At 43.6% G+C, this 24962-nt stretch overlaps 1 protein-coding gene across 1 annotated transcript in view; it reads left to right on the forward strand.

The window, feature by feature from the left end:
- Positions 1-9799: 9799 nt before the first annotated feature.
- NHSL1 (NHS like 1) overlaps positions 9800-24962 on the forward strand; it is a 184640-nt gene continuing 169477 nt past the window's right edge. Inside the window, exon 1 of the mRNA XM_050894254.1 lies at positions 9800-10157. Within this exon, the coding sequence (XP_050750211.1) occupies positions 9800-10157 (358 nt within the window). The remainder of the gene's footprint in view (positions 10158-24962) is intronic.

Below are 24962 nucleotides of genomic sequence, written 5' to 3' on the forward strand. Positions count from 1 at the left end.
TCATTTGGAAACTTTGATTCAACTCAAGAAAATCCAGTAATTTTTCTAAGTGAGAAGATTTGTGAAGATTATGCCTGCAAAGAACTGTGAAGGCAAGCAGGTAGACTTCCTTTATTGAATGTGCTAAGAGCATGAAATATAGCTATATCACAGTTACAGTTATAGAAATAAAGTTATATTATAGAAATAAAGTTATATTATAGAAATATATAGTTATATTCTAGAAATGTAACTCAGATTGGTATCTTAATATCAAAGTAGGACAGTGAGTTATTTGCAGTCTGCAATTCTTCCTGGTCAGATTTGTAGTTGGCCTCAAGTCACTTCGTGTTGCTTGGGAAATTTAATTCCCTTGCCCCTCTATAGCTTGGGGGCTCAGTATAAATACAACTGCTACGATGTTTCAAAAGCACCAAGTGACTATTTTTTTCCAGGCTAGAAGATACATCGCTGAGAAGTTCCACTGACTACATGGCTGTTCTCCCAAACAGACATTGCAAAGCATGTTTGTAATTTCAGACTCTGTTTTGTTAGACATATACAAATGCAGAATGAAAAACAAACAAAAATCCATTCCCTAAAGAGAATAAATGCACACAGAAATATTGGTACAGAAAACCGTTTCTAAGCAATGCATACGCTAACAGTACACTAGTTTTCTTTTCATATGATTTTACTCCAGTAATTCTAATTAGCAAAGGAAAAGTTAAGTATCAGAAGCATTTTCCTTTGCATTGGAAATACTAAAAAGAAATAGCAGCAAGAGGTCTCAGGTCCAAACAGGGCACCTGTGACTGTGTGCACCACATTCCTGTAGAATAAAGAGGGCCTCTGTAGCAAAATGTTTAAGGCTCAAATACATGATGGAATACAGTGGGCATGCGAGTAGCACTGTTTCAGTGAAGGCAATTGTCTATAGCCTAATAGTTAATTATAGTATGGTACAGTAGATATTAGTGAGAAGACTTTTTTACTATTTTAAGGTTTTCTTAAATTAATCTTAGTAGAATAACAGGTTTAAATGAGACCTCCTTATCAAAGTAGATTAAAAAAACAGCCATAGGGAAAGCATAGTAAAAAGTTATAGACTTCAGTGGAAAATAACTAACTACATGCATTTACAAGTTTTGGTTGTGGATCACAATAATTGTATTAGTATTCAAAACTGCAGTTATAACTGTCATTAAATGCAAAGCACAGAAAAATCAACACATTAAAGAATGGAAGTGGCATCATTGTGAGACTGGGTTTTGGTTTTGTTCGGGGTTTTTTTTGGGGGGGGGGGGGGGGGGTTCTGTGTATGTAAAACCAGGGATTAAATTTGCAAACTTTTGGAAAGAAACTGTAAGGGAGACTCCTGGAAGGAGGCTCAAATACAGTCAGCATTTTTTTTCTTCTAAAGAAGCTACTCCTAAAATAGGAAATAGGCTGAAATTCTTTACACTTTCTTTCACCCTACTATTAAGAAAAACTAAACAGAACTTTTTTAGCTGTATTTCACTGTATTTAAAAGTTGATTCCTATGCCATTAAGCGAAGTGTTTATACGTTTTTACTTGAACTGACTAAAAAATGATTTTGCTAGAAATGCTTAAAACTCGGCATATTCATAGTCCTCTAAGGAATGTGTACTCTGCCAAGTCTGAAAACACTTGGAACAGAAAGAAGGTCTGAGTAAATCTTGCATACTGTGCTACATTTTTTTAGTGATTTATGAACAAGACGCTGATGCTTAGCTTGTACAGTTTGTCTGATCTATGCAATGAAATAAACACAGCTGCATTTATTACAGTGATTGCATAATCACACATTTGGTACCCACAAACTTTTGGGAATATGCAGTGAGCAAGCAGTATGTACTAAAAATCCTAATTTCCTTTACGTTCTCTAATATCACTCTCAATTTGTTTTAAATTTAATATAAGGTTTTGGTTGTATAAGTTAGAAATTTTAATAGTACTGTTTCTGCAACACCAGTAATTCAGATCATTTACATTGGTTGTAAAGCAGTGGTACTACCACTGCACAGGTCATAGAAAATACAAACATGCCAGCCGTCACAGGTATCGCTTTGAGTTTCCTAATTTGGAGTTGTATAGATCCTCAACTGTTACCCCATATAGTGTAGACTTTACTACTCAGTGTAATTTCTAGGTAGCCATAAAATAGTTTTTCCCTTACTGTCAGTCTTCCAAATTATTATTTTGGAATTTGAAAATCTTTTATTAGACTTTATTTGTTAGCAATATGCCAGTCTCTGAGACTGACTGGGTATATAAACAGAAACGCTGAGCTTTGCAGCATGAACACATTGGATCTCATCCCAACTGTGATTTTGTTTCATCCAACTGAAACCAAACGGGGAGGCATATTTTTTAGAAAGTGTTATACACATAGTTTAAATAAGTACTCTGCTGTAGCTGTAGTGACTGATGGTGGGAAGCTAATACCTAAGGAGAAGTTGAGTTCTGCTTTAGTGACCAGCACAGTCTGCATGTTCGGGAAGCAATTTAAGAGACTCCCAACCATTGGATGTATTGTTTGCCCTGAGTACTGAGGCATTCATTTGAGAAGATAATCAGCCTTGTTAAAAGAATACAATTTCAAGTCTTGTTTGACTGAATTGTTTTTCAAACTGTTTTAGTTTTTTTTGTTACGATATTTGGTTAATGAATCAAAATGTAAACTGTGTAATTACTTCAAAGGAGACCACATATAACACAATTAGAGAAGACATAAATGTGGTCAGTGTCTTAGATAAATAAAAATTTCATATGGAGTTTACAAAAGCTTTCAACACAAACTGTTCTTATTAAAGCTAGGGACAGCAACAAAAGACTTTGCTCAGCATTTATGAAATCTCCATATGTTGAGTCTGATTTTCAGCCGATAACTTCTCCAGCCTTTCTTTTTCCAGATGAAGGTTTTCTTTCACAGATAATGACAGCCATATTCCTGTCCTACAGTCACTTGCTGTATGCATACCTGTAGCTATGTAACTCAGTAATAATGAATAATTATACATGACTTAGACTAGATTTATATTAGATATAAGGAAGAAATTTTTCATGATAAGGGTGGTGAGGCACTGGAACAGGTTGCCCAGAGAAGTTGTGGATGCCCCATCCCTGGAAGTGTTTGAGGCCAGGCTGGATGGGGCTTTGAGTGACCTGATCTAGTGGAAGGTGTCTCTGCCCACAGCAGGGGGGTTGGACTAGATGATCTTTAAGGTCCCTTCTGGCCGAAACCATTCTGTGATTCCATCATATTTAGATGGCTGAAGTCCTTGTGAAGTGGAAACCTAAACACTTTATCAATTAGAAAAAGAATATATCAGAAGTTTTTTCTGCCACAGAGGAAGTGGAAGTGAGGAATGCACTTTGTTAAAAGACACAGAAATGCCTCAACCAAATGAAGAAAATTGGTATGGCAACTCCAGGAGTAGTAGTATTGATCCATTGAGATAATTTCTCAGCAACTTGGTTTCTCTATGGGGAGATACAACTTGGGGTTGTTTCGATTTTCCAAGAATTTGAGTCCTAAAGGCAGGTTGTCTCGCAGTCCCACACTGCCATAGTGACTGACAGTCTTCTCTTTGCACTGTAGTCCATTGAACACAAGGACCAAAAGCCTCTGATGATCACTATGTGCTTTGAGCACTGAGGGGGCTGTAATGCTATAGTCATGTTTTCATAGGCTCTATGAGCTCTGGCATGTGTTTCTATTCACAGCCTAGATTTCCCCCCACTGTTCTGCTCCCCTGAGAATGATCCAACATACTGCTGTGTCTTGAAGTGCAGAGAGTACATTTTCCTGCAATTTCTTCACAGCACGTCAGCTGCCTCATTTTGTGCTGCAGGGCTGCAGTAGTTCTACGCTGAGGACTTCAGATGCTTGCAGAGCAAGCTACACGCCATGCATCTGTGAGCAGGAATGGAAGGAAGGAAGCAGGGGTGGAAGAGCTCCTCTTTTAGTGGCAAAGAGCTGTTACGCCTGGTTGGTGTGTTGTTGAATCATATCCTTAGGCCATCACAACTACCACTTCCTCCACGGTGTCACTCCTACTGCAGTTAGCTTTGATTGTTCCATTGCACTATTGCTAGCATGGCTTTTATCCAAAGAAGACAGCTGTGTAAAGATAGGAAAATGAGAAAGGGTTTGAGAGATTTTAAGCTTGCAGAACATAGTGTGCTGACTCTTGACATGTCTACTTGTGTAGATATGCAGAGCTCGGTAGCTCTGAAAAGCTCAGGGACCAGCTAGCAGAACAAGCCAAGGTCTAAACCACAAGCTGGACAGACTTGAAGAATAATTTTTAACTTAATGTTAGGACTGAGAAAAGAGAGCAGGTACAGAAAAACCACTGGGACTGGTGCAACAAACCACCAACCTTTAAGATAGTGCTCAAGAAAATATTAAACTCATTTGCTATGAAAGTGTGGATACATCTGCTAAGTACTTTGAATAACAGGGATGAAGGTGTTGGAGTTACACTGCTGCCTTTGTTTAACAGTGAAGATAACACAGTGAAGAAAATCAGCAAAAATATTACAGAACTAAATAGAAAAGGGAGCTCAGCTCCAGGCTTCAGGCAAGTGCATGACCCAGGGATAAGCCAGACAAGGAGAGCTTGGGGCTGACAGAAGTTTGAAACAATGAATGTCCAGGGAAAAAGGACTTTGTAAGCAACCTGTGTCAGAGAAACACCAGTCATCATCAGAGAAGTTCTGCTCTTAGTTTTAAAAGAATATCCACAAGATTCCATTTCTGGACAAGGCGGGAGTCTTTTGGGCCATGCTGGGTACGAATTCCAGTACACAAAAATACCAGTTCCTGTCATTGGTAAGCTGGAAGAAAAGTGATGATCGGAAGTTCTGCTGCATCGTCAGGCAAAGGTGATCTTCAGTCTAACATAGTGGCATGTAAATTTGAAGAAACCCAGCAAAACAGCTATCATTTTTTCTGTGGTAATTAATTTGATCATTTGATAATATTTATATACAGCACAAAAAGTATGCAGTCATGAGGGACAGACCACAAAAGAAATGGGCAAAATTCTGGTACCATTTAACTTTGTCAGGAGTCAGATCTACTCCCACGTTCTGCCTATCTTAAGAAGGTTTCTTTGAAAAAGGTTTTCTATTGAAGACAGAAATGAAATGTATGATGATTAAAAGAGCCCAGTGGCCCAACAAGACGGGGAGCATCCACATAGTTTTGGTTAACCAGGAAAGAATAAAATGTCAGAAAACATCCTTCTCTTGCAGAATTGCCTCTATTTCAAGCCTACACCAAACTTCTACAGCTCGACAGCCAAAGTAACTCAAAAATACAGAAGCTGACTATGTGCCCAGAACACTGAGCTTGCTTTCTAAATTACAAACCAGAGCTCGTTAGCGCTGCTCTGGGAGCAACCAAGAAATGCCCTCCTCCATCCCTCCAAGTTGTACTGTTGTTTATTTCTGCATATCAACATGGTTGGGTTTTCCTAGCCTACACAGGCATATAGCTTGAATCTGTGGGCTAAGCTACAATGGATGGGCCTGGTGATCCCAGCTGACCACGGCTAAACTACCCTCTTGGCACGTAACTACAATTTCAGGAAGAGCTGCCTGATGTTTCATGGTTGGCCACGTGGCTCTTGTACTACTGCTCGCCGTTTGCTTCTGAGAGCCCAAACGGATTGCAGCAGCAAGCAGAGTGAAGAGCAGCATTCATTCCGCAATAGGTGATGAGTAACTCCCACAAGACTTGTCTTCTGTTTCTTGAAATAGAACATGAAAGTTATTAGGTCCTTAATTTGGTAATTTAACTTGAGGCTTAAAATGCTGAAGGAAGAAAGCTACAATTCAGACATAATGAACTTCCCAGTGAACTTTGAACTTTCATTAAAAATGAAATCAATATTGACTTGAAATATTTAGTAAAGTCTCTACCATCCTTTTGTCTTTTTCTAGGCTCTGTTCCTCTTCTAAGAGGATCTCCCGCTCCTAACTGAGGGTATTTGCAGGTGTGAGACCCAGCACATCGGGTCACAGCTCCGCCAGGCTTAGCTGCACAAGTGAAAGCGACTGCTGCCCACTGAGCTCACAGACCTCCTTCTCCAGCAGATGCAGCTAAACGGAAAGCAGCCCCTCGCTCCCGCCACTTACACACCACGATTGCCATGAACTGCGTTGACGTGAATGTGCGGGGCCGTGAGCCGCAGGGGTGGCTCACCCAAGGGCAGCGGCCTGCCGGACAGCGGGGAGAAGCACCGGGGCAGTCACCGCTGCTGCCCCGCCAGGCACTGGCCCCCCGGCCGGCAGTGCCTGCCTCGCCCCAGTGCTCCCCCAAGCCCGCGGGAGTATAAAAAAGGGGCAGGAGCATCCTCGCAGTGCTGCCAGAAAAGGAAACATTTTCCAGCCATAACTGCTTGAAGTAGACAATATGCATGGGTATCCGAGGGGGATGGGGTGTCCCTAAGAAAGTCTGTATTTCCGCTGAACTTAGAAATTTTCAATGCTTCCTTTCTAGCATGATGAATACTTTAAGTCTCCAACTGTGTAAGTGTTTAAGCTCCGTTTCCCTTCCTATGTCCCTTCCTTTTGCACTGGAAGAAACAAGCTCTGAGACCATCCTTTACTGGTTTCAGTTAACCGATGTTCACATTTCAGGCACTCAGTATTTACATTTCTTTCACACCTGTTTTTTTCTGAGTATTCCATATAGTAACAGCCCATTCTAGAAAAATGGACCCAAGTAAATTAATGAGAAAAAAGTATTCTTCTGGAATAAACATACAGACTTTGAATATTTCAAGAACGTCAGTGCATTCAAAATTCAGCTTTATTTCTTAACTTGGTTTAACTGTCAGTCCTAAAAAGACCTTACTTTTTATGAGACGTTATTCCCACCAGAAATATTCAAGCTGTCACAGTAGTTCATTTTACAATTTGCAAACATAGGAACCAGTGAAATAGGTAAAGTAGGCTTCACTGGCAGTGAAATTCCACTCACAATAGCTGAGGCTCTTTACTGCATTTAGGTGTTGCCTAAAGTTTTGATTTCTTGTTATTATTCTCCCTGCACTCAAATCTGTTTTAAATACTTCTTCCTGCCTACAGATAAGAACATGCAAAAATATTTGCAATATCAGGATTTGATCTGAATTTTCAGAAAGGATATTAGACGAGTAAATGTATCTTTTTAAAAATACCTATTACTAAAACTTCAAAATAAAACCGAGTAATTTCCAATCAAACAAACACACTCACGTTCTTGTGATATCTGCCCTGGCAGATAAGTTGCTGTGGGTTCTTTTTGGCTGACACCTGAACTGAGCTCTTTGCTTGTTTTCCTCCTGCTGTGTTTTATATTTAAGTAAGTCCACCTCATACTTGGTTTCCCCATGATACTCCTATAGTTTAAACAAAACAAAGATACACTCCTCTCAATTCAAACATGCCAGTGAACAGGCCATAGTTCTTATCAAACAACTATCCCAAACAAAGACATCTAAGAACTAATGAAGACATTATGTCCCAAAATAAAACCAGAAGAATTCAATATGAGAGAATGACTGCTTTCCATCCTCTGTTAATCAATCCTGACAGCTTCCCTGTCGCAAGACTATTGCTTAGGATTCCTTATGTGCTTAAATCCCTGATAAAACACCATTTAGCCTGTTTGCACCATGTTCTTCTCATCAGTTTCTACAAATATAGCACATATGCACTCAGTGGTACTGTCTGTAACAGAAAATCAGTGGGTGCATTCCAAGTTGCAAAGTAATCCATAGGTAACCTGCATGGACCGAGGTCTGAAGAAAGGTGGTTTTGTTCTTTAGTAACACTAGATTGCATTACTTCCCCTCCCCCCCCGCCGGGAAAACTTGAAGATGAAAGATTTTTCTTGATTAATGTATGAGAAGAATTAGTGAATTTCAATTTTTGTGTATGAGTATTGCCCCTAAATGTGTTTCCTGTAGATCTTAACTCTTGTGCATGCCATTGAGCCTTTGGTTTGTATTCCACTGTCTGCGGCCTTGCCCCCAAACTCCTCCATGCATCAAGGAGCTTCTGAAACACTACTGGTGGAATAGTTTTCTTCAGGTTTCCCTTAAGTAACTGAGGCTAAAACTACATGAGAGAATTACTATGATGCAGAATATTTTGTTACAAATTATGTGTCCCGAAGATGCTAATGGAAGGGCACAGTGCATCTGTCCCTGGATCCTTCCTTCTCCAGCTGATTCTCTTTCTTTCATCACATCATAGATTCATCAGCTGCAGACAGAGCCAGAGCAGGCTATGGGGCAGGAAGGGACCATACAATTGCTTTTCCCCAGGGCCCTTTTCCACAAGAAGCGAGGGATTGGGTTCCTCTTTTTATCATATAGCAGGAGCCAGAGCAAGGAGGGCATTGTCCAATTAAAATTAAACAGCAGCTGTTGACAGTTGCTATTAGACTAAATTGGTTCTGCGGGGAATAGCCCATTAGAGCAGTCATCTCGATGAAGAGCTGATTGTGTCTTACACGGGCAAAGTGCAGGGGCTTCTAAGGCTTGAACCTCCCTTCGGTCCATACCAGAATTACGGGCTGGAGCAACGTTTGGTGCTGCGACACTCGATGTCACGCTGCCTGGTTCAGACTTTGCTTTTCCTACCTTAGTGTCAATCTTACTAAAAATTAACCACAACCAACAGCTAGAGCTCCTCTCACACCGCGACTCCTGTTTCCCAGGCAGGCTCTTCTTCCCCTGCCTTTGAGCAGCACCTCCGGCCTGACCTGCGGCACGGCAGGGGAAGAGGCTGAGGCGGGACGCCAGCGGCGACCTGCCCCGGCTCTTGCTTGGCCCCTTTCGCCGGGCAGGAGGAGGCGGTGGCAGCGGGGCCGGAGGGGGCTGGTGCCCCCCCGGGGAGCCCCGCTGGCCCGGGCGCAGAGCCCCGCGGGGCTGGGCCGGGCCGGCAGCGGCTACCTTGGCTGTTAGCTGGCCGGGAAGGGTGAGGCTCTGGCAGAGGCTCCAGTTCGGGGAGCCACAGGTAGGCGGCGGCCTCTTTTTCTTTTCCCAGGTTCGTGGAGGCTTTTTTTTTTTTCCCCTCCCTCCCCTCTCTCTTCCTCTCTTTCCAGCTCTCGCTTTCCGGGTTGGGAGTTTGGTGCGTTCAGAAAAGTGCCTGCAACGGCGCGGGGTTCCCCAGGTGGGGCTGCTCCGGGCTTTTCTCTCCTCCTCCTCCTCCTTCCTCCCCCCCCCCCCCCCCGGCTGGCTTTCCTCCTTTGCGGCCGCATCCAGGGCACTTCAGCCCCCTCCCACGCTTCCTCCTTCTCCTCCCCCCCCCCATCTCCACTTCGGGGAGAGAAAGCCGGGCTCTTTCCTGTCTCCCGGCCGCAGGGCAGCGCCGCGCCGCCGCGGGTTCTCCCCGCGCCCGCCGTGCGGCGGTGCTGCGGCGGCGGCCGCCCCGCTCCCCTCCCTCGCTCCCCTCCCCTCCCTCCCTCCTCCCGGGGCCGCTCCCTCCTCCGGGGGCCGCTCCCGCACATGGGCGCCGCGCGGGGCTCCCCCTCCGCCGAGGCGGCGGCAGCGGCGGCGGCTCACCCCCGGCCCCGGAGCGCGTAGCCCGGCTGCCCTCCCGCCCCGATTCATTTGTTGTTGTTGTTGTTCTCCCTCCCTCCCTCTCTCTCTCCTCTTTCTGAACTTTTGTCACCGCGGCCGCTGCGCGGATGAAGACTTTTTGCGCCGGGGACGCCTAGCTTCTCTCCCCCCCCTTCCCCCCCCCCCCCCCCCCGCCACCGTGCCCTGCGCTGCCCTCCTTCCCCCGGCCGCGATGCCGTTCCCCCTGCGGACCGTGGAGCCGCTGAAGCTGTGCAGGTTGGAGGAGGCCGGCGGGGACGGCGCGGAGCGGGGCGGCCCGGCGCCGGGGGACCACGCCGGGGCGGCGGAGGGGGGCGGCGGGCGCCGCCGCGGCGCGGTGCCGCTCTTCGGGGCGCTGGAGCAGGTCAGCTCGTACGCGCTGGTGTCGCTGCTGATGCAGCTCTCCGACCTCTCCCGCTGCGCCGGCGACATCTTCGGCGGGATCCTCAGCGAGGCGGACTCCCTCTGCCACCGCAACGCCCGGCTCCAGCGCCGCCTCGGCGCCCTGGAGGCGCTCCTCGCCCGCCTCGACCACCGCAAAGTCAAGATCCGTGAGTGCGACCCTTCCCCGCCGCTGCGAGCCCGGGACGGTGGCGGGGCGGCTCGGGGCGGGGGGAGGGAACCGGCCGGGGGGCGCCCGCCCGGTGGCGGGGCGGTTTGCGCGGCAGGCTCTGCTTTATTTACTTATTTGTGGAAAAAAGAAAATCAAGAGGGAAACTTAAGCATCCCCCCCCCCCCCCCCCGCCCTCCCCGTGTTCAGGTGGCGGCGGCCGCCCCCGGCGTCCCGCCGCGGCTCCTCCCGGGGCCCCGCCGGTGCCTGCCGGCTGCAGCGCGGCGCTGCTCGTCCCCCTCCTGGTGACCCCGGCCCCGGCTGCCGCCCGGGCAGGGAGGTGTCGGCGTGCGGGGCCGGTGGCTGCCGGTGTTTTCCCCGTGCCTGTGTCTGGCAGAAATCTATTTCGCTGGGGAGAGGGTGTCTGCAGCGAGGGCAGCGGGTTGACACGGGGGCGGAGGGGAGCGGGCGGGCTGTCGGCACTTCCAGCGCAGGGAGAGTTTAGCTGGGAGATAGCGCGGTAATCCGGAGGGTGGGCTGGGTGGGTTTGTTGATATGTTTATGCCGAGTTTGCGCTAGACTTCGGATCAGCCGGGCTTCTGACAGTTCAGCCCACATGCCTGATTAATTCTTTTGTATGTGCATGGGAAGACCTCGGTAAATAGAAACCTGGATACACTTTGCAGCTAGTTTTGTATCTCTCGGTTCTCCTGAGCTTCTGTTCTGCGTGCAAAACTGATCCCAAGCTGGTGTTTTCAACTTCTTATGGAGCACAAGCAGCAAGATCCAGACTCAGCCTCGGATTCCTAAGTAGTGGCAGCATGGGGAGGTTCTCGTTAAGTTTCTTTCTGAGCCTGTAAAGTGGCCCTCAGAAGCGAGTAATTGTACAGCTAGCTACACAGAGCTATAGGAAAACTTTTTTCCGAGCTTGGTCCAACTTTGGAGAAAGGATCCGTAAAAATTGTATCATCTGCTACATGGAGTTTCATTTGTGCGTGTCCTAGCTCCCCACAGACTAAGTGAAAGATGGCTTGCAACATCCGCTTAGCTTTCTCAGTGTGTTGGAAGCATTCACGAATCCAAAGAACTGTGTTGCAACTTCTGTGGCAGCTGTATAAAGTATAAGCCTAGCCTAAATAGGATTGCTGCTCGGAGACCACCAATAGTTTTCTTCTAAATGGCAGTAGAAAGCCTGCTTTGCATATGGCATACTTATGAACAAAATTGATAAGGAAGGCCTTTCACAGATACGATTCAAAGAGTATGAATCCTGTATGGGTAACTTACCTATTTCATTGCAGAATTATTCCTTATGGTATACGTCAGTATATGGTCCTTCCAAAGGAGGAAACCATCGTCACCCTTACCAAAAGGCTATTTCTGTGGTTTGTAAGTGTTAGGCTAAAGTTCTGTGATAACCAGTTTGACTTTTTTGGTGCTTTCTAACAGCTTGACAAACTTAGGGAGCTTTTCTTCCTCACCAAGACAGGTATATCCTTTTCTGCCAATATAGTTATGTTAGTTTGGCATGGCATGGTGCAGTCAGACTTGAAATGAGAATGTTTTATTAGTGGGGATACCTGCAATATGGTGGTATATTACATTGATGCCCTGATAGGAAGCAGTATTTATTTATCCCTATTTTAAATAGGGAGATCATTATTACTGTATACTGATACAACACATCTAAAGGGAAGGGTGAAATAAGGCTAGTGGTGCACTGTGCAAACCCTGAAATTTTACATGTGTCAGTTATTGTAGTCTCTCTTGGTCATTGTTTTGCACAAGTTATATATTTACTATGTAATTTTTTTTATTACAACTCAGTTCTTTGAGCTAAACCTGTTATTGCTTTTAATTTGATGATCTTTGCTCGTCATTGCAATTCACAAAACTGAATGCTGTTCTTATGTTTGGCTTTCTCCATTTGGTTTTAAAGTCTTTGGTAAGTGGCGTCTCTGCTGTCAAATTTAATTTTGCTGCTTAACAGCTGCATTGCTGCTGCTAATATTTACGTTTCAAAGATCTCATTTATTAAAGTCAATAAGAATTAATGATGATTTCTTTCTAATATTTTTTTTTTTAATTGTATGTAGTGCAGCCTTTTTGAAAAGGAAGATTATTTTGTTTGCCTATCGGTCACAAGGCATTGATGTATAGGCTAAGCATATTGACATGAAGTTGCACATAAAGACATGTCAATTCTCTTATATGCTTTCTACATGTTGTAATCTGGCCAAGGAGGCCGGGTGGGATGATCGGTTGTAGTTAGCATCATGAACGTCTCTATAATGCAAGCCGTCAAGGCTTGTCTGCAAGTTTAACCCTGTTCCTGGCATTAAAGGGAAATATGTGCAAAACAAAGAGAATGGTTTAATAATGCTGGCTTTGTTTGGGAACAATGACAAGGGGGATTTTTCCTTCCCATGTTTGAAGATACAGAAGCTTCATGGAGAAAGCTGTTCGCTGGTTTGGGACTGTAAGAACAACAACGATTGTAAACAAATTTAATTGCTTTCCCATTTACTAGATTATTATTGCTCAAAAACCTTTTCTTGTGGGGAAAATATTTTAAACTACTGTATCTCTCATGATGCACAGGCAGATGCAGCATGACATATCAGATGACTTAAGTATTTTGCTCTGACTTTCAGGATGAGGGGATAGGACGTTGTACACCTGCTGTTCAAATCATGGGTAATTTCTACTTGAATAAATGGCTTTTGTTCTCTTTGTGGGGCCCAGACAATAACTTCCTCTTGGAACCGAAGGTCCCAGGGTGACTTTTATGATCCCAGCATGATCTTATATGAGAAGGACCAGAAGAGGACTAGCAAATTTCAAATCTGGGTCACAATCAGTTCTTGGGAGGTAGCTACAGATGGGCAGCTGGTATAAGCTATGCTGCATATGTCCCTGGTGCTTGGGAAAGTACACACTTTGAAATTGCGAGGGGTTTTATTTGTGTACTATCATCATTTTGTTTCATCATTTAGTATCCTTCAGATAACAGGGGTCTGTTAGTGCTTGTTCCTCGCTGAGCATGGGTGGGGGTGTGAGGGAGGGAAAGGAGGGAGAACAAAGCTCCTTGTCTTCAGTTAGTCATTCTTTACAGTCGTAGACTGCGCTTGCTTGTCTGGCTGTACGGTGTGTCCTTGTGTGTGTGTGTAGGATCCATATGCTCCTGGATATACGTATTGGAGTATTAATAGGTAAATGTGTCTTGAATGATCTCTGCTGTTTCTCTTGTGTTATATACTCTTTGGTATCCTGTAGTGAATGCATTAGTTCAAGTACATCCATTCGTTGCACCACATGTAAAAGAACTTTGTGACGTGGCAAACTGGTTAATGATGTGCTGTACTGCAGTAGATGCTATGTCTTTGCAACCCTTACTAGGGCGAAACTTCCTCATCTATCAAGAGTGGCTGGACGTCTGCCATGCCCTTCAGCTGGGAGGCCTGCTTTCCAAGGGTTTTATATTGGTGTGCCACATGCACTCGGAAAGCTTAATTTCATGTCCGCTTCAGGATATTGAAGGTAGCTTTCAGTTGTATGTGATCTTAGTGATGGTTGGTTTTTCGAGGGTTCGCCACTGATGTTGGGGTTCACTGGAATGGTTCAGCTCTCTCTGGTTTGATTTGGCTGTCTTAAACTTTCCATTTAGGGTGGTAGAGAAGCTTCTTTTTACGTCGCCCAACTGAGAAACTTGTGCCTGACTCTATTTCAATACAAGGATATTTTTAAGGCCATTTAGTAAAATGCTTTCCTGACATGTATTTGAGCTTTGCATGATGAGCAGGGTGTTGTGCCATAAGAAGGGACATCAAAATATGATGAGACATGTTCCTATGGGGCCAATGACTGGCTTATAACTCATGGTGGTGGGAGGCACTAATGGCTCCGGGTGGTTTATAAAATTCAAGTGTAGTATGCAGTACTCATGACCTTAGTTTAACTGCACTAGCCACGTCTAGAGAATTAATTAGATTCAGTACTTTTTTTAACAGTCTCTCATCAGGTTTTCATTAAGCTTATGTGCATTGCTGTTTTGCGTGGTGTTTTGTTATATGTTTCCAGCATCCAGCTGCCGTAATATGTTTTACACCATGGAACTGGCCTAACAGCTTTTCATCTTCTAGCAGTGTGCATCTGTAGCTGTGACCTAGCATTAGGTGATGTAGTTTTCATCACTTTCAGTTCTTAAATGTCAGGGTGGGTGAGGACAAGTGCCTCTTTGAAGTGATCAGAGCTCATCAAAAGGCCTATGATGGCAGCAGAGAAATCTTGCGTGAATTACAAGGCCAACTCTTGGGAAACGCTGTGAGGCCTTAAACAGTCATTGTTTTTATAGGGCATGAAGAAGGACATTTTTTCCATTAATATTTGTCTTCTGCCATCTGCAGACACTTATGCAAAAATTAATATTGTTGTTGTTTTCTGTGAATCCTAATGGTTTGACAGACTGGAAGGCTGTCCCTTCCATCTTCTGTGGTATTTATTTTCAGTCTTTCTGAAGAGATGTTTTGAGAGAAATGCTGGGAGGTTAACCTAATGACAACTTCTGGTTCAGCTTCTCCAGTAGTAGGATGGGGTTTGGCCAGTTGTACCTCCTATTCTAACAAGAAGAAACTGATCCTGTGGGAGGGAGGAAATGCTACCTCCTAATTAGCGTTGTTGTTGTTTAAAATCCTTCAGTGTTTGGTTTTAAAGGCACAGCATAATCATTTGATGTTCATGCAGAACGTCCATACATATGTATGTATTTTTTTTCAAGTTTAAGCACATTAATGCAAGAGAGCTGGGGGGACGGGGAGTATGGCTTTCTATTTGTCTGCATGATGGAAGGACAATCCAGTTTACACTTCATCTCCTGCTATTTTGTTTAGTAAGTATTTTCCACTCTTTGTGTGCAAGGCAGTACTGGAGCACATTTCCTGCTTTAGCTGAACAGGAAGCTTTATTCAGCTTATTCCTAGGGAAACCCCTCCTCCATCCCTCGCCACCAAAAGTGAGCATTATTCGAGACAGTATCAGCAGTAGGCAGGAGATGAACGGGCTGTCTGACTTTCTGGGCTTTCTATAGCTTCTGATGTAAGGATAGAGTGTACAAGATACTCGTCATCTTGTAATAACAAGAAGAAACCTTCTTTAGAAAAAGGTTTAGGAAAAAAAACCAAACACACACCCCCCCCAAAAGAAAAAAAAAACCCCACACCACAACCAAAAACCCCAAACCAACCGCCAAAACCATGGTGTGCTGTTGAGGAACCTTTGGTGAGAAAGGACTGACTTTCAGGTGAAAAATTCTGTTCTAACGCTGTGTGGGAGCTACAGTTCGGCTCCAATACTCTGCAGATGCTTGAGGTGACTGCGCACTATGGTACTTTCCTCCTCTCTGTTGCTGTGTAATATGAAGATTCAGCAGCAAAGTTCAAACCACGTTAAACAGTTAATTGCTAAGTTCCCCTTGCGGGGGGCGGGGGGGGGGAAGAGATTTTCTCTTTTACCCTGTTGTAATTATTCAGATTGCTGCTCAGAAGCAATATAACTCTTGTTTTATTTAGCTAGTGCGAGACTAATTATCTGTGGAAATTCAACCTGATCCAAAGGAGATTTTGTTTGAAATAAGCAGGAAGAAAGTCTGAGTTAGAAAAAGATTTCCCATGGGGACGGTGGGCCAAGTCGCTGTCCTGCTGAGTGGCAAAGCTCCAGCTGAATTCAGTTTGATGAGGGTTTGGCTTGCTGTTTTGAAAACAGTTGACACTCTTTGGCTGAAATGTAGAGCTGCTTTGTACATTGCTCAGAACCTATTATACACCACCTATGAACATTTATTTCTGTAGATCTTATGATTGGCTTGATCATTCAGGAAAACTGTGTTTAGGAGAGGTAGTTAATGAACTAAACATACTTGTATTAGTTGTTTTTAATTAGGATCTATTTTGAAGGTTCCTAGATATTTTAGGATACAATAAAATGTCCTCAGAAGTTTCTCTTCCTATTAGTATTGGCACGGTCTCAGCTTGGTTGAGTGCGAGCTAGTAATCTTGGTCTTGTGGGCTTCTCTCCTAAGCTGCTAATATGAAGTTCCTGCAGAAGAGGCATTTTTTGGGTGAACCTATTAACAAACATAAAACAACACAGTGGAAAGCCACTGAAATTCCTCAAAACCTCTGTCCTGGAATTTAAACCAGCCTCTAATCAGTGGAGAGTCAGATGAGGCTTTCAAGAGGGATGGGGAGCAGATTATCCCACACATGCTTAGTGATTCCTGCACCTTCCTCTGAAGCGTTTGATGCCGGCTGCCATCAGCCATGGGATACTGAGTTTAACCTTGCCAAGGCCAAATTCACTGTGGTAATTCCTGGCCTTTTTCCGTATTTCTGGGTGAAGGAGGGGCAATTTCCCTTTCCCCATCTTTCTTTTTTTCCCCTGCATGTTCAAATAAATGATAGGATAAACGAGGGCATGTGCTTTGGTTCTTGTTATCAGGAGCATTAGTGCAGCACAAACAGAAAGGGAGATTGAGAAACAGAAGGAATTAAAAAATGCACATTGAAGGCTTGGCAATTATGCAAAGTCCCAGTTTCTTTTGTAGTCTTAAACTAGCTATCAGCAGGCAAGATCAAAGCTGTCCACCCTAACAGTTAACAAGATCAATTAAACATGGTAATTACACGTTGTTCTCGGCTGTAGGTTGTATAGGAAACCTGCTGGTTGGATGGCAGTCTCCAGAGAGCCTGGATGACACGCCACTTAAGAGACTGGAAAAAATATCTTTCTACCTGTGGGTTAAGCACAGATTAATGTGGGTGGACTTTGCAAGTTGTTTGTATTTATATTGTACTGTGTTTTAGTTGGGCAGGGCTTCTTCTGGCTTCAGGCTGTCGTGTTTTTTTTCTTTGTCATTTGTGAATTATGGTGTTTTAAGTTAGGTTGGTTTTTATTTATTTATTTATTGGCCTCTTGTCCTTTAATCAGCACTGTGCCTATGAGATTTCCTTGCCCTTTGAGAATTATGAGTAGTTAGAATACGGATATTTAAGGTCCTACTGAACGTGGTTGTGCTTACATCACTGTGCAATCTGGAGGCAGGGTCGCTGTGCCTGCAGAGAGAGGCGGTGCCGAGTAATTGCTTTGCCGTAACTCCTCTTGGTAGTTTCCCCATCAGAGCCACTGGTCTACACGCTTTTTAGGTTAAGGCCTGATTATTTTTTGTTCTCCTTCCTCTTCTTCTCCCTTCCTCCTTTTCTTTAGTAGTTTAGGCTCCCCACCCCAGGTGTGCTCTGAGCTGCCTCTCTGCCTCCAGTCCTGCCTGCTCTGAGGTGTGACCGTTTCAGTGCCCGCTCTGCACCTCGCCACCCATGTCGTGCCTGATAAAACTGGCCTTGGGCATCTCCCCTTCCTCAAATACAACACTCCCTGCATGCCTGATAGTTGGTAGGATTTGGGAGGAAGGAGGGGAGGGGATGGGAGGCAGAGACAAGAAAGGGTGAAATTTGATGGAGCTTCTGGCTTTCTCATGACAACCCCTTCTCCCCCCTCCATTTCATACCCCTCGGTGTTAGCCCCAGTGTAAAGCCTTCCCGGCTGGGGTTGTGGCACAGTGGATAGCACCATAGTAATAGTCTTAATTCTGTCCGAGTATGTCCCTTTGTTTGTTTTTAATGCTTCCCTTCCAAACACAGAGATGTCTATTGCTCTGCTGTAGGAGTATAAATCCAGAGCAAAACCATTTACACCATTACAGTGGTGGAAGTGAGAGTATCCAGGTATTACTTGAAATAAAAAAACCTCAAAGGAATTCACTTTAATGTGTATCTGTGGCTGAGTTCTTGTACCTGTTGAACTTAAAGGACATTTTAATGTTTCAGTAGGTTTAATTTCCCTAATCTACATGTGAGCAGCAGCTCTGTTTTAATCTGAAATTTAACATCTTGACAACCAGTAGATCTGTTAAGTTAGTTGATTGGATATTCCTTTTACTGTAATCAGGCTGTAGTCTAACTAAGCAAATTTTGATTAATCTAAGATTGTAATTTTTTAATTAACTTAGCTCCTACTTTTCAGAGATTAGGACTATAACATAATGCCTCCTGAAGTAAATTGGAACTATGGATGCTATCTGAAGAATTCAGCCACTTAATTTTTCTACTACCAATAAATACTGATGTAAATAGTAATGGAAAAACGATAAAGTAGATATTTCAGGCATATTGAGTAATAGTGACAGTGGTGGTTTTTTATTTTTTATTTTATTTTTTTCTGGTTGAATGGCCAAGTGGAAAATGAAAACAAGAGACTTCTCCAGAATATTCTAAATGGTAATGTATTGTACTTGAATGCTCTTCTTTCTCCTTGCTCCTCCCAATTTTTTTCCTTTTTAGTATCAAAATGCTAGCTACAGAACAGCTCTTATCAACTTTTAAGTGGTAGGATAAATATTGCTGCTCACTGGCTTCCATATATTCTTCTGTGTCTGATTGTTGCATTGCTAAGCTTTCTCAACAGCTTGGGTTTGAGTAAGAAAGCAAGCTTAGTCTTTCTCCTGGCAAACGGACATCTGTCTTCTGTTTTCTACTTTGGCGAGTTTTGGCTTTTGGCCACAGATGGAGTTTGCTTATGGGAAGCTCAGCAGGACCCGGGAGGAGTGCTTTGTGGGTTATCTCTAATGGCATCTTTTGTTCCTGTTGTATGGGAGGAAAGAGCTCCCAAGTGAGTGCTGTTGGCTTTCCCTTCCTATTCAGTATCTAGTTGATGCTGAGTAACTGAATCTGCTTGAATGGCTTGAAAAACTAAGTGATGTTTGGCTAATGCGGTATCTTTAAATGTTAAAAAGAAAACCTCAAAATGTTGTTAGCCACGTTGTCCGTAGAGGTGCTTAAAACATTTTGAATTAGAAAAAGGAAGCCAACTACCAGGAAATGGGAACAAGCTCTTACAAAACTTATCTAAAACATTCCCTTTTTTTGTTAGCTGTGGTACTTGATTTTCAATTTAGAAGAAAGATAGCCCAAGCAAAGCTTGATTGATTACACAGCAAGATCCACCCCACCCAACCCCACCCCTTACTCTAGACATGATGCAAATAAAATCCTTTTTTCTCAGATTTTGAATGATTTTTTTCCCCCCCTCCAACATATATACTAGACACTGAAAATGTTTCTTTGCAGAAGTCCAAGAATTTCTGGAAATAATCACTCTGCAAGATTGAGATATATGTTAATGTGTATATGAACAATAATGCAATGAAGTATATGGTTATAGTCTCCTTTATACTATTTTGATTTGTAGTGTTGGAAAGATGGAGGCCCTGTTTTGTGAACTTCAACATTTTAAATACGAGAAAGAACTTAATAAGTTTGTTCTACGTGTGTTATGAGGGAGAAGGAGAATGAAAATACTGTAATGTTCATAATATGCCTTGGTGTGTTACTTTAGATGCAGTTTTTTAAAACGTGTTCATTAAATTATTTCCATGTTCTATTAAAATAAAGGTAGGTTGTTACTGCGTGGTTCCTCCTGCTAGCTTTTGTTTAATAGCATGTGTATGTGATAGAACATCAAGAGTATTATAAGGTATAAGCATGTTTATCGCAAAAAGTCAGTTTGCATGGCTGAATGCATGCCATAGGGAACGAGTAGGGTAGGAAATAGAAGGGTGATAATGGGGGAATAGAAAGGTTTTGTACCAGTTGTGTTCGGGAGCTTGAGGGAAGGCAAGATACAGGAAACTGGTATAGCAACTGATCTCCACGGGGCCAACACCCTTCCCTGTATCTCTGGCTGGTGCCCTCGCAGTGGGGAGCGTGTGCAGTCCTGTTGGGCAGGCTGGGACAGCCCGAGCCCTGCGGGGAGCAGTCCCGCGGAGAGGGGGGGCCCTGACCCCGTCGGGCTGCAGCTGGGCTTGGCCCTGGTTGTGCAACGTGTGCCGAAGTGGCTCTGCCTCCATGCATGCTGAAATCCCGGGTAGCATCATGTAGGGTTTACCTCGTCCTGGGGAGGCAAGCGTGATCTTAACGAGGGTGGTTTAAATGTAAATAGATTATTACAGTTGATTTTGAAATTATAGTCACAGTTATAATTATATAATAATTATAAAATACATGGAATTGTAATCTATAATCATGATCTTTACCTTCGGGAAAGACAGGAAAGCTGGAGAAAATGAGGTGAGTGTGAGCCAGTTCTCTTGCCCTGCCTTGTCTTGGTGGTCGGCAGTAGGACGGGGCTGCCCTTCAGCAAGAAGTCCCCTGCACGGAGAGGAGGGAGGCTGTGCTTGCTTGTCCTGAAGGAAGGTGAAACTGCAATGTTGGCCGACTTGCAATCACAAATTTCCTTAAAACATTAGAAAGCACTTATTTAGCACAGCCACAATACAGATTTAACTGTGAGCGTAAGGCTCTTTGCCCTGAGAGAGTCTAGTCTTAACACATACAAGTCAAGCTAGAAGATGGCAATTTAGCTAAGTGTGGTTTAAAAAGGTCTGTGTTGAAGAACCCAAAGTTTCACAATAGTTATGGGCCTTCTTGAGGTCTAGAGGAAGAGCAGGTAATTAGAAACCCACGGAGTGTTTGCCTGAGGCGAAGAATACCACAAAAATATAGAGCTCTTGCTGTTTTTTAGTTTGTCATGTTACAAAAGCCTCTGTTTGTTCTGTATCTGTTACAGAGACATTGTGTCTACTTGATGGTAACGAAGACCAAAACTATCTGCAGTACTTATTATCTTGCCTGCTCCCACTCATTGCTGAGTTTGGCTTGAATTCTGTAATTTGTGATGTCCCCTCTGAAGAGTGTGGTATGTAACATGGGAGGGAGTGCTCTTCAAGGCGTGTTGTTTTGACCCTGTTGCTCTAACAGAGCATGTTTTCCTCTCCCACCCCTTTTCCCAACACACAAAATACAGTAGCTTTTTCCTTAGGAACCATTTTGTAACTGTTAGTAACCTTGCTGAGAAATTGTGAAACTTGCTGCAGTCTGGAAACAGCTACAGCTTGTAAACAGTAGGATGAAGAGTAGGTAATTTAGCATTGTACCTAGACTAGAGATAATGTGCTGCAGGTTAACACATCAAATATTTGAATGGTTTAAATGCATTGTGTATTGCAACTGGTAGAAAATTGCATTAGGTCATGATAGACAAAAGCTTGTCTTCATTTGAGCTCCTGTCAGCTTGGCATGTTTGTGCTCCGTTGGTTTTATCACTAGTTACCTCTGTGCACATATGGTATTTCCAATTTAGATTATTATTAGTGGCTTATAAAAATAAAACATGAATAAACTTAATCCTGAAGACAAATGAAAGCATGAGTATATTTCTAGTAGAAGTTTAAACTTACCAGGGAGAACCCCAGAATATCTGATCATTTAACAGAAATAGCAAATCGGAAAAACGACTGACTGACAAAAGGCAGATACCACCAAATAGCAGGCTTCGGTATGAACTCTGTAGGTAAACACTGAAGTGACCAGAGTCCTTCTCATCAGTCAGCCTGAAAGTCCTGCGTGATCTCAGTTAACACTAGAGCATAGTCTTCACTTACAGGGTGTTACAAAAGATACTTGAACCGTGTGCTGTTTGCTGCAGTACCTTTTTTGATTTCTCCCCCCCGCCTCGGTGGCTGTTGTTGAAGCTGTGACTGTGTGAGTTTGAATGCAATGAAACTTTTCAAGGAAAAGTTCTTGAGGCTGCTTGAGCCGTCACCAAAGATCATGTATAGAGAGCTTTGCAACTGAAAGGGTAAACGCTCTTTTCGTGGTCATTGAAATTGCAGAATCCCAGACTTCGGACGGCACCTCTGGAGATCATAGACTGATAGAATAGTTTGGGTTGGAAGGGACCTTTAAAGGTCATCTAGTCCAACCCCCCTGCAATGAGCAGGGACTTCTTCAACTAGATCAGGTTGCTCAGAGCCCCATCCAGCCTGACCTTGAATGTTTCCAGGGATAGGGCATCCACAACTTCTCTGGGCAACCTGTGCCAGTGTTTCACCACCCTCATTGTAAAAAATGTCTTCCTTATATCTAGTCTAAATCTACCCTCTTTTAGTTTAAAACCATTACCCCTTGTCCTATTGCAACAGGCCCTGCTATAAAAAGTTTGTCCCTATCTTTCTTATAAGCCCCCTTTAAGTATTGAAAGGCTGCGATAAGGTGTTCCTAGAGCCTTCTCTTCTCCAGGCTGAACAACCCCAGCTCTCTCAGCCTTTCTTCATAGGAGGGGTGCTCCAGCCCTCTGATCATTTTTGTGGCCCTCCTCTGGACCTGCTCCAACAGGTCCATGTCTTTCCTGTGCTGAGGGCTCCAGAGCTGAACAGAGTACTCCAGGTGGGGTCTCACGAGAGTGGAGTAGAGGGGCAGAATCATCTCCCTCGACCTGCTGGCCATGCTTCTTTTTATGCAGCCCAGGATGCGGTTGGCTTTCTGGGCTGCGAGCACACATTGCCAGCTCATGTCCAGCTTTTCATCCACCAGTACCCCCAAGTCCTTCTCCTCAGGGCTGCTCTCATTCCCTTCGTTGCGCAGCCTGTGTTGATGCTGGGGGTTGCCCCAACCCAGGTGCAGGACCTTGCTGGCCTTGTTGAACCTGGTGAGATTCACATGGGCCCACTTCTCGAGTTTGTCCAGGTCCCTCTGGATGGCATCCCATCCGTCAGGTGTGTCAGCTGCACCACTCAACTTGGTGTCATCTGCAAATTTGCTGAGGGTGCACTCGATCCCACTGTGTATGTCATTGATGAAGATATTAAACAGTACTGGTCCCAATACGGACCCCTGAGGGACACCACTTGTCACCGATCTCCATCTGGACATTGAACTGTTGACCACTACCCTCTGGATGCAACCACCTAATCTAACCCCCTACTCAGAGTAGGCTCAGCTTGAGCAGAGTGCCGAGAGCTGTGTCCAGTTGGGTTTTGAATATCTCCAAGGATGGAGCATCCATAGCCTGCCTGGGCAACGTGTGCCAGTGTTTGACTACCCTCATAGTAAAAAAGCTTTTCCTTATGTTTAAATGGAGTTTCTTGTATTTCAGTTTGTGCTCATTGCCTCTTGTCAAAGCATTATAAGCGGGAACACTAATATACTCTTCTTACTGGAAGGTAGTCCAAGAGGGGTGCTAATTTGCACCCAAGATGGACAAACCTGATCAAGAGAGCTGGGGTGCTCTGTGGCCTTAGGTAAATGTCTTAGCACATTTATCTGAAAAAGGATGGGTAAGGGAAGGTGTTAGTTAATCAAGTAACAAAGCTGGCAGCCAAAAATCACATTTTTTAAATTATAATTTTTTTTATATTATTTATTTATAATTATTTACTTGAGGACTTCCGACCTTGCAGTGCTTCTTTGGAAGAGCTTTAATACTCTCAATAAAAATACCTACTGCTTCTCTTGAAAGGCAAGGTAATAAACTTGATCTCAGAAAGATGGAAACTATCTCCAGTGGAGACAGTGGAAACTGTTTCCAGTGTCTCACCTTACAGATACTGTCAGCAATATCTCTTAGAGAGTGAAAAGCATTCAGTGTTTGCAGGAGGAGTCCTGAACAACCCTTCTGCGTGCTTAAGAATTTCAGCAGCAGCTTCTTTTCGAGATTCTGACAAAGATTCTTGGCTAGGTTTTTGGAAACTGTCTAGGATCTAGGTTACGTTAATACAGTACCCTTTTTTTGCTTGTCGATGGGAACTTTATTAAGCAGGTTAGAAAAGATACCATATAGTTCTGTTCTTCACCTTGCTTGGGGCAAGCAAGTGAACTCCAGTGAGAATTACGAGAAACACCTTTTTCATCATCCACAGCAGCAGTTGATCAAATGAAGTAGTCCCTCAGTATCCTGAGTTGCTGCTAATTAAACACATTTTCCTATCCTTCCCTTAAGTAAGCACCCCTTTAGGCTGCGTTAAGTGCCAGGACTTTGTACGCGTGATGGTGCTTTAAATGAAACTTGTGATTTAAGGGCTAAATAAAAGCTATTGGAGAGAAATAACTTATTTTAAAATGTTTTTGTTAGACTGCAGGATTATCTGGTTTTCTACATAACCTATTACTTACACACATGGATGGCAAACTATTATTATACATTCATTTTTTTTCCCAATAAAAGTTCATAAACTCTCGTTAAAGTGTCCAAATGCACATGGAGGAAGCCAAACTGGCATTTGATAAAGCTATATTTAAAGCTCTTGGCAGGACTTTTCCCATATGAAAGATGTTATGTGTAAGCTCTTGGAATAAAACTTTAAAAAGTTTTGAGATGACAATTCTAAAGACTACCAGATCATCCTAAAATAAAGCGATTTAAATACTAGATCACAGTTTTGTGTCAGAGTTCTCTTGTCTTACACCGTCTTTGTATTGTACATGTAAATTGATTTTTGTTACAGCACCTCTGGGAAATATCTGCTGGATAAGCTTGTCATCTCAGGTATTTGGCACCTCCGTTGCTTTCTGCTGTGGAACCTTGCAAAAATGGGGTTCACTGAAAAGTCTGGCCTTAAGTATTTGAGCATAATGAATGATTTATTTTTTTTCCCCTATTGTGTTTCTAAGGAGAATAGTTACAGCCTGTGGAATACATCCTGTTTTCTCTGCTGCAATGAAATCCTTGCTTTTTATTCATAATACCTACTATTTTTCTTCTTTGTTAAGGCTGTCTAGATCTGACCCAGGACTTCTTAGAGCCAAAGGCTAATAGAGATGTGTTCCTTTGTTTTTTACCAGAGAGGAAAAGGTTGGGGTTTTTTTTAAACCAGTTAGTTTTCCCTGTGGTGTTTTCAATCAAACCTTGTGTGTGTGTGTGT

Source organism: Gymnogyps californianus, chromosome 3 (genome assembly GCF_018139145.2).
Source record: "Gymnogyps californianus isolate 813 chromosome 3, ASM1813914v2, whole genome shotgun sequence".
NCBI lineage: Eukaryota > Metazoa > Chordata > Aves > Accipitriformes > Cathartidae > Gymnogyps > Gymnogyps californianus.